The sequence below is a fragment of the Littorina saxatilis genome, linkage group LG13, assembly GCF_037325665.1.
Source record: "Littorina saxatilis isolate snail1 linkage group LG13, US_GU_Lsax_2.0, whole genome shotgun sequence".
Lineage (NCBI taxonomy): Eukaryota > Metazoa > Mollusca > Gastropoda > Littorinimorpha > Littorinidae > Littorina > Littorina saxatilis.
In genome coordinates, this window is record NC_090257.1 from 13101685 (window position 1) to 13116767 (window position 15083).

The 15083-nt window shown below is 43.8% G+C and overlaps 1 protein-coding gene across 1 annotated transcript in view; it reads right to left on the reverse strand.

Moving 5' to 3' along the window:
* Window positions 1-1087: 1087 nt before the first annotated feature.
* Window positions 1088-15083, reverse strand: part of LOC138983651 (cilia- and flagella-associated protein 300-like) — a 121999-nt gene continuing 108003 nt past the window's right edge. The window contains exon 7 of the mRNA XM_070356932.1: window positions 1088-1455. Coding sequence (XP_070213033.1) covers window positions 1327-1455 — 129 coding nt within the window. The 3' untranslated portion in view covers window positions 1088-1326. The remainder of the gene's footprint in view (window positions 1456-15083) is intronic.

A 15083-nucleotide genomic window follows, 5' to 3' on the forward strand; every position in this document is an offset into this window, starting at 1 on the left:
GGTTTGCAAAACAAATTTGTGAGTGATTAAATGAATTGAATATACATGTAGTGACTGAATCACGCTTTCAGACAAATTAAATCATGGATTTATTTAGACTATACTTAAAGGTACATCCTTAACTTAAAGGTACATCCTAAACTTAAAGGTACATCCTAAACTTAAAGGTACATCCTTAACTTAAAGGTAAATCCTAAACTTAAAGGTACATCCTTAACTTAAAGGTACATCCCAAACTTAAAGGTACATCCTTACCTTCTATGCCATCATGTTCACCACTGCAGATCTGTCCGGACTTTTGCATTTATATTTGTATTAATAATCCCTCCACTTGGACATATGCATTATTCCCAAATGACGTCTTGTCAAACTTTGTTTTCTTTAGACGACAGAGATTTCACTTTGGAAGCAAGGCCCAGGAAGAGACGTCTTGGTTAGTTGGTGTCATTTCTCACTGTAAAAAGCCTGTGAGTTTTGGAATGTACATGTAATGAATTTTCATGAAGGACAAAAAGAACCCACGTCTGAGTCTGATGTCACCAGAAATTACTTAAAATTCAATTTATGGACACTCGTTTTTCTTTCTTTGAACATGGACATTTTAGTATTCAATGTCTGGGTCACAAGCAGATTCAATTAAGCGTTTGCAGACCACTATACACAGTATTTGGTACAAGAAGAACTTCACATAGGGACCTTTTTGGTTAAAAGTTTGACCCCCACACACACACAGACACAAAACTAAAATAAATTAATGAAAATTAAAATAAATAAATAAATAAAAGGACAAAGAAAGAAGCAAAAAAAACCCACGTAAAATCAGATATCATGGTTCAGCTAAGCCATAGACAGAATCCTCCTTAATGAATGGGTAGGTATACTTAAATAAAATGAATGCAAGCAAATATCAAAATGCAAATTCCCTCACAAGCAAAATGCCAGCAGTGGAATGCATGAAAAGGGACTACCCTAGTCAGAATCCCGCAGAAATACTGTGTTGTGAAAACATTCCTGCTGTTGATAACCCCCCCCCCACACACACACACACACACACACACACACATACACAGACTAACAGACTATGCTCTCAAAATTCAAAGAATTTATTTCAGAAGTTCAAAAAAAGTAAATTTATTAACGCAAACCAGTCACTCAATATCATTGACTTTGTTAAACATAACCCCCAGCATCAACGATAAAAATGGTAATAACCAACACAAACGCGAAAATTCAAAGAAGAGGCCAACATGCAATGAAACATGTAATGAACGAGGACGGATGACGACAGCACAGAGGACGATGACGTCATGTGGGGGATGACGGACGTCACGTGAAGGGGATGGCGCCAAAGCGGTGATAGAGAACGATGACGTGGCGCTTGAGGGGATCCACGACCAGATATGAGAAAGTGTTTGGATGAGGCGTGTCGCTGGGGTAATATTGCCCGCTGCTGTCCTGAAACAGCGGGAAAAAACAAAGCATTCAAAATACAACAAAAGCAAGGTAGAGTCCTTAGCGTGTAACGATTCGCCTCACCAGCCCAGATCTGTCAAAAGGCTGTTACAATTGGTAAGACTCCCCTTTGGACACTTGGGGAAATCAAAGGCCTGGCTGCTGTGTGGCCGAGTGGTAACGCACTTGCGCTCGGAAGCGAGAGGTTGCGAGTTCGACCCTGGGTCAGGGCGTTAGCAATTTTCTCCCCCCTTTCCTAACCTAGGTGGTGGGTTCAAGTGCTAGTCTTTCGGATGAGACGAAAAACCGAGGTCCCTTCGTGTACACTACATTGGGGTGTGCACGTTAAAGATCCCACGATTGACAAAAGGGTCTTTCCTGGCAAAATTGTATAGGCATAGATAAAAATGTCCACCAAAATACCCGTGTGACTTGGAATAATAGGCCGTGAAAAGTAGGATATGCGCCGAAATGGCTGCGATCTGCTGGCCGATGTGAATGCGTGATGTATTGTGTAAAACAATTCCATCTCACACGGCATAAATAAATCCCTGCGCCTTGAATATGTGCGCGATATAAATTGTATAAAAAAAATAATAAATCCCTGCGCTTAGAACTGTACCCACGGAATCTGCCTGTCAGTGGACCACTTATACAGGGAAGAAAATGCAACCATTTATCATTTACCACTCCCCCCTTCCCCCCTCCTACTAATCTCTCTCTCGATCTCTCTCTCTTTGTAAGCAATCGTTCGAAGGAAACAATAGTTAGTTGGTCGAGACACACTGCGGAATTTCCCGTTGAATGACTGATGAAGAGTCAGCTATTTTTAGCTTTGCGACGTCCGACTTGCGTAAGTTTGAATGCACAGTGTGTGTAGGGAACGGGGTAGGTGCTAAGGTGGGGGGGATGTTGTTGTTGTTGTTGTTGTTTGCTACATGTATCATTTGTTTACTCACATGTTCAGTGAGTCTCATGTTCAATCCAATAAATACATACTACAGGACTGACAAAAAGTGTCTTGTTCATTTTACGTGCTCTTTGTAAAATATTGCCCCGGCCCCTCCATCTGTGAAGAAGGGACACCTGTCTAATAGGGACACTATTACCATTCCCCAAGGGTGTCCGTTAGAGACAGGTTTTACTGTAGCACGCTTTTCTGTACCTCTCTTTGTTTTAACTTTCTGAGCGTGTTTTTAATCCAAACATATCATATCTATATGTTTTTGGAATCAGGAACCGACAAGGAATAAGATGAAAGTGTTTTTAAATTGATTTCGACAATTTAATTTTGATAATAATTTTTATATATTTAATTTTCAGAGCTTGTTTTTAATCCGAATATAACATATTTATATGTTTTTGGAATCAGCAAATGATGGAGAATAAGATAAACGTAAATTGGGATCGTTTTATAAATTTTTATTTTTTTTTACAATTTTCAGATTTTTAATGACCAAAGTCATTGATTAATTTTTAAGCCACCAAGCTGAAATGCAATACCGAAGTCCGGGCTTCGTCGAAGATTACTTGACCAAAATTTCAACCAATTTGGTTGAAAAATGAGGGCGTGACAGTGCCGCCTCAACTTTCACGAAAAGCCGGATATGACGTCATCAAAGACATTTATCAAAAAAATGAAAAAAACGTTCGGGGATTTCATACCCAGGAACTCTCATGTCAAATTTCATAAAGATCGGTCTAATCTACACACACACACGCACACACACACGCACGCACATACACCACGACCCTCGTTTCGATTCCCCCTCGATGTTAAAATATTTAGTCAAAACTTGACTAAATATAAAAAGCAAAACAAAACAATTTGATACTGCAGTGTTCATCTTGACACATAGAAGTTACAACCCTAATCCTCTCCCCTTTTCCTGACCTAAAAACTCACAAACACACACACAGAGTCGGCATCCTCAGTTGAACACAGAAAAGCACCACCAAACAAGGACCATCAGTCTCTTTAACCCTGTCTGTACACGTCGCCAAAACAGATCACATGCCGGGCGGCACTAAATCAATGAAACACAAGCAGGAACCACTCAAAGACCTAACGCGACAGTTGCCACAAGAACCGTTTTATTTAACCCTCTGCCTTCTCCCCCCGTCGGGAGGGAACTGGACGTTTAATGGATGGACTGACCTCCTTAGCCCCAAGCAAAACACGCGGCTGCATCTTAAAGATAGCCTCCCGTCCGCGAAAACCACCATTGCCTTGGGGATCGTTTACTGAAAGCCTTTGGGTCGTCTGCAGGAAACAGGGTTGGTCGGGTAAAGATTTACACAAACTTTTCGTTTTTCCTTGAGGTCGTTTCCTTGGCTGAAATCGTTGGTGTAAATAGCCGGAGGTAGTGGAGGGGTGGGTTCCCTTTAAAGGTACATATCCTTCTCGTATAAACAAACCATCGGATGCACGCCTCAGATATATTATGTCCAGGCGTGTACATGGAGTTAGAGCATTCTTCCACTAGGATGTACACATACCAACAACCTAAACCCTGACTTGCCTTCTGTGGTCACATGGGTCAGACTTTTTTGGTTGAATTAATTTAATAACCAACAAGTTCGTCAACCTGCAAAATACATTCGGAAAAAGTTCGCACTCCAGGCTGATGAATGTTGGTATGTGCTCAAGCGGAATGATGTTCATATTCCATGGAGTAACGCCTGGACAGAGGTGATGTTCAACATGGCGGGTTGCGCGAGAAGGGTATGGTACCTCTAAGGTGAACTTCCTCCGGCTATTCAGCCAAGGAAACGACCCCCAAGGCAAAACAAAAAGTCTGTGCAAATCCTTACCCGATCGACGCTATGTCCTGCCGTCCTAACACTTCAAACACTTCTTAGAGGGGAAGCAATACGCATGTAAATATGACAAAATAAAGACAACGTTTCCAACCTACAAACCTTCTTTCTGCGAGGCATGTTACAGAAAACCTGTTTGTTTTTGTTGGTTGGTTTTGTGTGTGTAAGATCTTATACACTATATTGAGATCATCTCTTTTAACGATTTATGCCACAAATAGTTCAAATGAGTTACCCAGCCAACCCACAGAAAATGCAACCACCAGAAACTGATTCAAGAACAACAACAGCAACAACAAGTAAAAAGTGAAACTGCTTGACACTTCCCTTTGTATGGACGCTGAAACGACAGCTGAACCCTTCAGATCTGTAGCCACAAATTCAAACCGAAAGGAAAAGAACATTTGAAATAACAAATGATCCCGCCTGTCAGTGCCGACTCAACCTTATTATCTTAGATACGGCATTATTATCTTAGATACGGCATTATTATCTTAGATACGGCAGACACGACCCGGTCCCAGGTCATGGTCGAGCTATCCTCTGAGGAACAATCAATCAATCAATCAATGAGGCTTATATCGCGCATATTCCGTGGGTACAGTTCTAGGCGCTCTGCAGTGATGCCGTGTGAGATGAAATTTTATACGGCCAGTAGATTGCAGCCATGTCGGCGCATATTTACCTTTCACGGCCTTATTCCAAGTCACACGGGTATGGTAGACAATTATTAACTGTGCCTAAGCAATTTTGCCAGGAAAGACCCTTTTGTCAATCGTGGGATCTTTAACGTGCAAACCCAATGTAGTATACACGGGGGGTGGTTCGGACACCGAAGAGAGTCTGCACACAAAGTTGACTCTGTGAAATAAATTTCCGCCGAACCTGGGATCGAACTCGCGCTGACAGCGGCCAACTGAATACAAATCCAGCGCGCTACCAACTGAGATATAGCCCCGCCCAACGGATGATTCGGATTCACAGAGTGTGTGCTTTTCTAACAAACCAGCAGTGTTTTCTGACACCGGTAGGAGAACCGTGATCCTACTCTCTTCACTTGCTAAATCATAATACTTTAGATACTGTCTTTGAGAAACTTTCTGGTGTAGATAGATAGACAGATAGACAGACAGACAGACAGATAGATAGATAGATACATAAATATATAAATACATTAATTAATTAATTAATCGAAGAAATACCCAGACAGACAACCAGGGACATCCGCCAGCAAGGGTGTGACAGCTTGGATTGAGCCAGGATGAAGTTACGGGATCTGCTGGCTCAGCCAGGATCAAGCTGCAGGATTTCAGTGCTGATGCAAGGGTAGCGGAGATCGACACAGAGAGGGAGAACTGCAGATTTAGGACGGAAGCATGGAAAAGACAAATGGAGGGAGGGAGGGAGTGATAGATAGATAGATATAGATAGATAAAGAGAGATCGATTGAAAGAAAGGATGAAAGGAAGGAAAAAAGGAAGAGAGACTAAGGGGAGAGGGTGGTGGAGAGAGAGAAAAGAACACAGATAGGATGGGAGGGAGAGAGGATGGGACTGAAGAAGTAAGACAACAGGTGGGAGTGATGAAGAGACAAAGAAATGAAGGAGAGAAGAAAGAAAGAAGAAATGAGAGAGTGTGAGTGTGTGTGTGTGGGAGAGAGAGAGTGTGTGTGTGTGTGAGAGAGAGAGAGAGAGAGGAAGAAAGACAAGGAAAGAACTGACACAGAGAGACAGGAGGGAGCAGACTGTGGTGTTTGTTTTGCTCTCTTGATCCTCATCACGCTGTGTTGTGTTTCAAAAGCACCACACCATCGACCCGTCTTGTCACGACAGCCTTTTAGTTTACCCTCATTTGCTCCTCCCCCCTGCGGAACAAGACCAGAGAAAAAGGTGGGAAAATACTTGAACCAAAGAGACAACACCGCACAAAGTTTTATTTCGCTTCCTGTATTTTGAAACAAGTTGTTCCAAAGAGACAAAACCGCAGAGTGCTTTTCTTCGGCCTCCCAAGCAGTGCGCAAAGGTGACGGAGAAAAGCGGAATAAGACTAGAGTAAAAGATGTCACAAAACTTGAACCAAAGAGACAACAACGCGCAATGATTTCATTTTGCCTCCTCTGCTTTTTTGGCTTCCCGTGTCAAAAATGCGAGGAAAAAAGTTGCTCCAAAGAGACAAAACTACAGAATGTTTCCTTGAGCTTCCTGTATTTTGCCGCGAGTGTTTAAATTAAGATGCGGGGGAACGAGTTGTTGCGAGGGACAACACCGCACAATGTTATTCTTTGGCTTCTTCTTCTTCTTGTCGTTCGCTGTTAGATAGTCAGTCCGGACTGCAGGGCGAAACGTGTTGTCCTCTCCAAGTCCTCTCTGGGGCCGTATAGCTTCTTTTGTAGCGCTGTCTCCTCTGGCCAGATGGTGTCCCAGGGAGCACTGTGGTATGGAGAAGCCTGCAGGATGTGCTCTGCTGTCTGATTCTTGCCACACAGACATAAGGGGGAGGGAACTAGCTTCAGCTTTGTGGCCATATGATGGTTTAGTCTGTTATGTCCAGTGCGGAGTCTGAGTAGGACGACTTGTTCTTCACGTTGGAGCAGGTGGTAGTCATCTTTCTCCGCTCTGGTTTTCCTCTTGTTTTTGATTACTGTCTTTTTTTCCCCTGTACTGCAGCTTTGGCTTCTAGTATTTTGTTACCCACGGTTTATTAACTTTGCTGCTTGCGTCAGAGCAAAGAAAAGGATGGCTATGGTATATGATCCATGATTTCAGAATATCAAGCTGCGTTTTCTAGCGCGGGCAGCCCCAGACGGGTTGGTTTGGGCCGATTATCTAAAGACACTTTCCTTCTCGTGTGAACGATCAAATACACTGCAGATCTGTCCCGAGTTTTAGGTGGGATCATGAACTTCTTTCCACTCGCACACACGCACCCCGTCCCTCGCCTCTCCACCCAAGCCGTCAACTGAAGACCACAGAGACAAAGCCATTTCCATTTGCCAGTCCCTTATTGAAGAGCTAGCTGTCATCGTGATCCCACCATAATGGCAAAAGAATACAAACTCGAACAAAAATAGCCGATGAGAAAAACTATTCTCTTCTCCGTGACAGCCAGGGCGACCTTGTTTATCCCTGTCTGTCTGGTGCATGGTGATTAATTACGGACTCTGGTCTTGCTCGCTATTTCGGGTGACATCGAACTCCACCACAGACGTCTCCATATCACATAGCTAGCCGTCCATCCACCCCACACACCCCCTCCCCTCTGCAAGTTATCGATTAGGAAATCTTAGTCACAACCCTTCTGCCACCCATCTCTGGCTAGAGAGAGAGAGAGAGAGAGAGAGAGAGAGAGAGAGAGAGAGAGAGTGTGTGTGTGTGTGTGTGTGTGTGTGTGTGTGTATGTGTGTGTGTGTGTATGTGTATGTGTATGCACGCACTCGCACCGGCGTCAACTTGATCCCTTTTCCATCTCAAAACCAAAAAAAAAACCAACAAAAAAAACAGCAGCAGCAGCGGGAACAACATCAAATCTTCTCAGTTTTCTATACCCCTCAGTTTGTTGTTTCAGAGAGAATAGATGTTCAGACGCTGATACAATCGAATTTATCATCGATCACTGCGTCCGAACTTCACCCCTCGGCATTGTAATTGTATCACGCGAAAGTCTGAACAGATCAGGATGTGTTCTCTCTGCTTGTTTTCAGTAAAACGAACTGTCTCCCCTCGTATCCGTCTAAATCAGACCAAGATCGAACCGTCCCTGATCCTGATTTACAAGAAGAGCAGATGCTCGATTGACTCCCTATCACAGCAATAAGGGGCTTGGGAGTGGCCTAAACGTATCAACTGGATCTCTACTTGACAAATGTCCAAGAAAAGCACTGTTGATCGGAATTATTTGTGTCCTAAGCAAAGACCTTTTAATTTGACGAAGGTTTCGAAAACTGTCTAAACAACCGACAACCGTCAAAGGCTATATAAGTTTGATAGTCCCAGTCGCAAAAAGCAGTTGTACGAGAGAAGTATAATTCAATCTGTGAAATGTCCCCACCCCTTAATGGCACCAATTTGACTTGTTAGAGGACGGAGGTCAAACAAACTTAAAACATATTGCAAGGGTAATCAGAGGGTATAACCTTGCCAAGTTTCAAAATTCTAGCTTCAAAAACATTTAAACTTCACGATGTTGTTTTCCTTTTTTGACCAACATCTGACCCCGCTTTGACTATAAAATGTGAGTTTCACCATTCCTGGAGGCCACTGAATTCTGCACACACACACACACACACACACACACACACATACACACACGCACACACATATAAAGTGGGGTTTTGCGCTGGTTGGATGTCACAGGTGTAAGCTTGGCACTGCTGGCAGATATGACCATCTCATCCGCCAGATCTCACCAAGACCAACACTGGCACAAGCTCGCCGAGACCAGTAAGTGCACTGGTTGTACAAACGAGACGGCAGTAAAAAGACAGTTACGAGTTATTTGCACTGAAGATGGCGCACTGCCTGCGGTCATAAAGTGAAGATCGTCCCCATCTGCATGGCGAACCACGGACGGACACAAATTGTCGTGTAGCGCTCGTTCCATAAACCCAGTCGTCTGATGTGCACTAATTGGATACGACGTTCACCGTCGGACTTAATAAATGTATATGTTCATGTAGCTTGTTTGAATTTAAAGTTGTTCACTCAAACTAGACAAACAAACAAACAAGACTAGCTAACTAACTAACTAACTACATGACAAACTAACTAGCTACATGTAACTAGCTAACTTACTTAGTTTTATTAACTCTTATTTAACACGTGAAAGTCTGAGAGTTTTTGTCGCAAAATCCGTCTGACGTTAATTGTCTTCACTTATCCGATCGAAGTGATGTACTTTTTGGGTAAACTTTCTACGTTTGGATACCATTAAACGTTTTAAACCGCCTTAAAGATACAATAAAGAGGGCATTTTCTTGAAAGAGGCTTTCTTTGAAAAGACAAGCCCAACCCTAAATCTAAATATTCGCTAAATAAAGTTTAGACCAGTTCAGCTCAGTTGAATTATCTCTGTCTCTGTCTCTGTTTCTTTCGCACAAGCAACCCGACCAGTTCATAAAACAAGTGGCTGACTTTACGAGTCGTAAGCGTAATAGCAAGTTGCAGCGGGATCACAGCCGCTGTCTGTGAAGGGCAGAGAAAATCTGAGACAGAAAAATCATAAATGGGAAGATTCACGTTCCAGATAAAAAGTAGACAGGGATTCCCATCAATGACCAGTTAATGTTCCTGAATACCGCCCAAGTAAATCCGCTCAAACTAAGCCAAGCAGAAATTTGCTGCAGACATTTTGTTAATGTTTGGTCAAGGTTGTAAATTGATTTCTAGTCTGGTAACATTTCGCGTTCCCAAAATACACGCGCCAATTGCTTCTCTTTGGGGTTGAAGTCAGTGCACAAGTCTTAAAAAAAGGATGGCACTAAAAGCTTTGGGAAAGACAGTTCTGAGGTATAATTAGCACAATGAACATCCACGAGAACACTTCCATCTACCTACAACGAGGTGACTTACACTGGGACCCGTCTTTGGAGACCCCCGATTCAAGACCTTTCTCCGTTTCAGACCTGGCTTTTTGAGGTTTTATGTTCATAACCTATTCACTTCCATTTTCAGAAACCGGCACGGTTGGCCTAGTGGTAAGGCGTCCGCCCCGTGATCGGGAGGTCGTGGGTTCGAACCCCGGCCGGGTCATACCTAAGACTTTAAAATTGGCAATCTAGTGGCTGCTCCGCCTGGCGTCTGGCATTATGGGGCTAGTGCTAGGACTGGTTGGTCCGGTGTCAGAATAATGTGACTGGGTGAGACATGAAGCCTGTGCTGCGACTTCTGTCTTGTGTGTGGCGCACGTTATATGTCAAAGCAGCACCGCCCTGATATGGCCCTTCGTGGTCGGCTGGGCGTTAAGCAAACAAACAACAACAAACATTTTCAGACATCCAAAAACTTAGCACGTCATGTCTTAAAAAAGGACGGAGGTCTTAAAATGGGGATTTGACTATAGTTCAGTCCGTAACTGTCATGGCAGTGAGTTCACCTCACAATGAGGGGGTGAATACTGCGGTCTAGGCCAGACTGGTAACTCATTATGTTGTCACGCACACAGTAGCAAGCATACACATTGCTTCTTGTCTCGTTAACGTGTTATTTCCAGTCCAAGCATCCCATCCATCCAGGCTCACCCCTAAATGTCTCCCTGCCCTGAATGACCTCGCCAGTTTGAAGACACACCCTGCTTCACGTGCAAACCATCCTGAGCACCACCACTCACCTATCCACACTTTCAGGAAAACAGCAATTTGACAATATACCAACATCTTGTGTTGTTGCTGTTGTTGCTGTTGTTATTGTTGTTGTTGTTGTTGCTGTTATTGTTGTTATTGTAGTTGTTGTCGTTGCTGTTGTTGTTGTTGTTATTGTTGTTGTTGTATATATATATATATTGCAGATTGACACTGGTGTTCGTTACAAAATTAATTCAACATGAACAGTCCCAGTTTGCGCAGAAAGTGTGGAGACTGTTGAATCTTGGTTTGTGTTCTCCCTTGCCCCGTGTGAAGCGCCTGAACACATCTGTGGTGGTGTACATGATCGTTACACGTGCAGCAAGGACACCCCCTTTCAAGACCCCTAGATTTCAGACTCCACCCTTTCAAGACTTGCATTCCTATTTATTGCTATTTATAACCCAATCTGTTTGTGTTTAAACTGTTCAGCATCGCTCACAGTATCATACTCATAGCGAGTCATATTGTAACTGAGGTTCAAGCAAAAAGAAAAAGAGAAAAAAAAAGAAGAAAAAAAGACTTGCATTCCTAGATTTTCCGTTGGTTACCTCTATAAATTGACCTACATTTGAAGACTCCCTCCCTCGTTATCATGTACAATCTGTCCAGTCCTTAAGAGGCAACATGGTTAGCCTGTAGGACATAAACAATCCTGTTGCTGACTCCCTCCTTTTCAAGACCGGATTTCATCAGATTTGTTGAAAGTCTTAAAAAAGGGGGGCTTCCCACTGGACCTATGTAAAGCAATCCAAGTACACAATGTGACAGGGGAGGCTACCGCTCCTTTCACAGCAGACTCTGCACCCGAGTTGTTGGCCTTTAAGTCAACACCGGTGGATTGTGGAATTCTGTTTGTGATGGGGTCTGGTGGTTTCCGATTGTCTGTATGTTCATGGAAACCTTCGAGTTTGCATAACAGTTTTTATAGGGCTAAGAAATTAGCCCTAACATTTTCAATCCTGTTTGATTGCACTTCGCCTCCCGAGGTGATCGTAGTGTTACGGCACTCGGTTACATCTGGCGCTTGCGAGCAGGGATGGGACTCGGCATGATATGTTCAGGTAATGGAATAATATGACCACTGAACATTTCCGTGCTGTTCCCATTCTGCGAACTTGGGATGGACAGTGGTCCCCCGGTTCGGAACTTCGGGACGAAGTTCATTCAAACGGGGGCGATTGTGACAGGGGAGGCTACCGCTCCTTTCACAGCAGACTCTGCACCCGAGTTGTTGGCGGTGGATTGTGGAATTCTGTTTGTGATGGGGTCTGGTGGTTTCCGATTGTCTGTATGTTCATGGAAACCTTCGGGTTTTGCATAACAGTTTTTATAGGGCTAAGAAATTAGCCCTAACATTTTTAATCCTGTTTGATTGCACTTCGCCTCCCGAGGTGATCGTAGTGTTACGGCACTCGGTTACACAATAATCCCTATCGACATTTCCCCTCGGTTCATCGAAAAATCTGCAACCATTTCCAGTTTCAGAGCCCTGTTACGCCCCATTTTGTCGCATCGGCCCATTTTGACGCTTTACGACAAAATGGGCCACCCTCATGCCCCATTTTTATTGCACATTGCCCATATTGTTGCACCTGCAACAAAATGGGCCGCGAGTGTACATATTTTGATGTTTAGCTCAGGAAGGCCAGTCCCGTTTTCTTACTCGCATCATAATAAAAAATAAAAAAAAACTGGTTCCTGTGTGTGTATACTTGTGTGTATATATATTTTTGAGTGTCTCCCCATCTGTCTGTCAGTCTGCCTGTCTGTCTGTCTGTCCGATCGTCCGTCTATTTCAAACTTGTAACTTTCATCATACAATCATTCATTCGCTCGGCTTCCTGACGAGTGGACGTAAACTGATTAGTATCAAGATAAGTTTTGTGTGAATATTTGTTTGTCTGTCCACAGAAAAGACCGTTGGGTCAAAATATCTGTGAATGCATTGGTTTGTCAATAACAAACGTTCCAACAGCCTACCTTTCTTGTTTTTTTATTCTTTATTTCAAACTTGTTCACACGATAGTTAGATGTTGGAGATTTTCAGAAGGGGTTAATGGGGACATGTTTCTGTCTGTCTGTCTGCATGTCTGTCTGTCTGTCTGTCTTTCTGTCTGCCTATCTGTCTGCTTACCATATTTCCATCTTGAAGGTTGTGAGATATTGGATAGATTTGGGTGAAATGTCTGGCGACATTACCTACAATTTGGAGTGTCTCTCTGTCTGTCTGTCCGATCGTCCGTCTACAGCAACGGGCTTGTTTAGCAAGTACGACAAATTGGGGTATGAGAGTAGAACCATTTTGTCGTTTGGCCGAAAAAATCGGCCCATTTTGTCGTAATTTGTCTAATGCGTCAAAATGGGCCGATGCGACAAAATGGGGCGTAACAGAGCCCTCCTCTCCGAGCGCGTCGGCCAATACCACTCGTCTTGGGAAGGATCACAAGTTCTAAATGATCTTCGACGGGTCGCGTGTCCACGCACATGTTTCAACCTTTTTTCTTGTCGTCCAAAATAAAAAGTTTCTTTTAAGACATACGGCCGTAATGATTTCGTGCCATCCCCTCCCATTGAGGGGCACTCCCCACTCATCCATATTACGGGGTAAAATAGCTTGCCCCGGGGAATAAAACACGTGTTTGTCCCCCGATGACCCGCAGATGGCTGGCAGCTCAGAATTAAGAATCAATCATGTTGGTCTACATAACAACTCCATCGATAGACTGTCTGCTACCCCCCAGCACACAAAAAGACATAAACACACGCACACAGACACAGACACAGTTACACTGAAAACCACACGTACACGTGCGTTACACACACAGAGTTTAAGCACACGTACGTACACACACGCGCGTAACACAAACACACAAAGACACACATAAATGACCCCCCCCCTCCGTCCACCCTGCACGCCCCTTCCCCCACCATACCTCCACTTCCCCACTTAGTTATCGACTACCTCTTCCTGTGTCCCATCTTCATTCTATTTACAGAGGTACGCAGGGTGCACAGAAAATCTATGGCCCCGACGGTGAGGTCTGGCGCGCGATTGTCTGCTCCTGGTCATCCCAATTGCTTCAGGCACGGTCCACCTATAGACATCCAGTGGCTGTTCAGGCCAGTGTTCCAAACACCACCGGCTGACTGCAATGCGTCTCTCGGGTTTTTTTTCTTTGATGCCTGAATTTTGCATTTTATTTCCTGTTTTCTATACATGACTTTCGAATGAACTTCTTATCGATATATTGCTGCCAGTTTTGACGATTTTCCTGGGAGGAAAAAGACGTTTGTATCACTCACGTACGCATGTATGCACACACACACACACACACACACACACACACACACACACACACACACACACACACACACACACACACACACACACACACACACACACACACACACACACACACACACCGTAACTTGCAGAGTTAGTCTATTTCGCCTTCAAATCAAGACAAGATTAGTCCAAACTTCCCTCGGAATCTTACCTCGATCTTAGAAACAGACAGGTATGGAGATAAAGACGCCATCCTAATCCGAAACGGATTAGTTGCATGGATTATGAGCTTGACTGCTTCCGATCCGCCCCCTCACCCTTCTTTGGTCACATGACTCCATGTGACAGAGCTTCTTCAGCCTGCTATCTTTTTGTTACGTGACTTTTTTTCAGCAGATTCTTATTCCCAGCTTTTTCTTCTCGACCTCACTCCACAGCGCCACCCAAAACAAAATATCATTGCAGTTTCCTACCTATCCTTTTCGCCCCTCCCCGTTTATTCACTAAACCTTCTTCAACGTGGTTCTTTCTTTCTTTCTTTATTTGGTGTTTAACGTCGTTTTCAACCACGAAGCTTCAACGTGGTATCTTCTTTCAAACTCATTCTATCTTGAAAATACCTTCCGCTTTCGATCTATCATCCCCCATCCCACCCCAGTCCCCATTACGGTTTTTCATCTATTCACCCCTTCCTCTTTTCGCATTGCCGTTTGGTCAATTGATCATATTCACCAGGACGGTTTCAGTCGGTTGTGTTCCACTGCAGTGTTAGTCTATCCCGGCTCCCATATATTCTTCCCGCCCCTCTCCCCTTCTTTCCTTGGTCAGTGGGTGACTCTAGTCATCACAACTTCAGCCTGGGTTCCTTGCAGAGCGAGTGGGTCTTGACAACAGATTGGCAACAGACTGCAATCTCCTATCCATTATCGCCATCCTTGGCCAATTCATTGAGCCTAGCCTATTCATTGAGCCTGGCATATTCAGAACACCTTCCTCGGCGTGGTCTTTCTTTATGCAGTGTGGGGTTGGAGGGATGTCGTTTTGAGTCGACACTCGGCGAAACGAAGACAATTATTTGGAAATTCAAAACGTTGAAAACTTTGCCGTCATTTTGACAAAAACTGTCGAACTTTTTTTTACGGTGGGAAAAGGGGACTGTGGTAAACTTCCGAAAATTGACGAAAT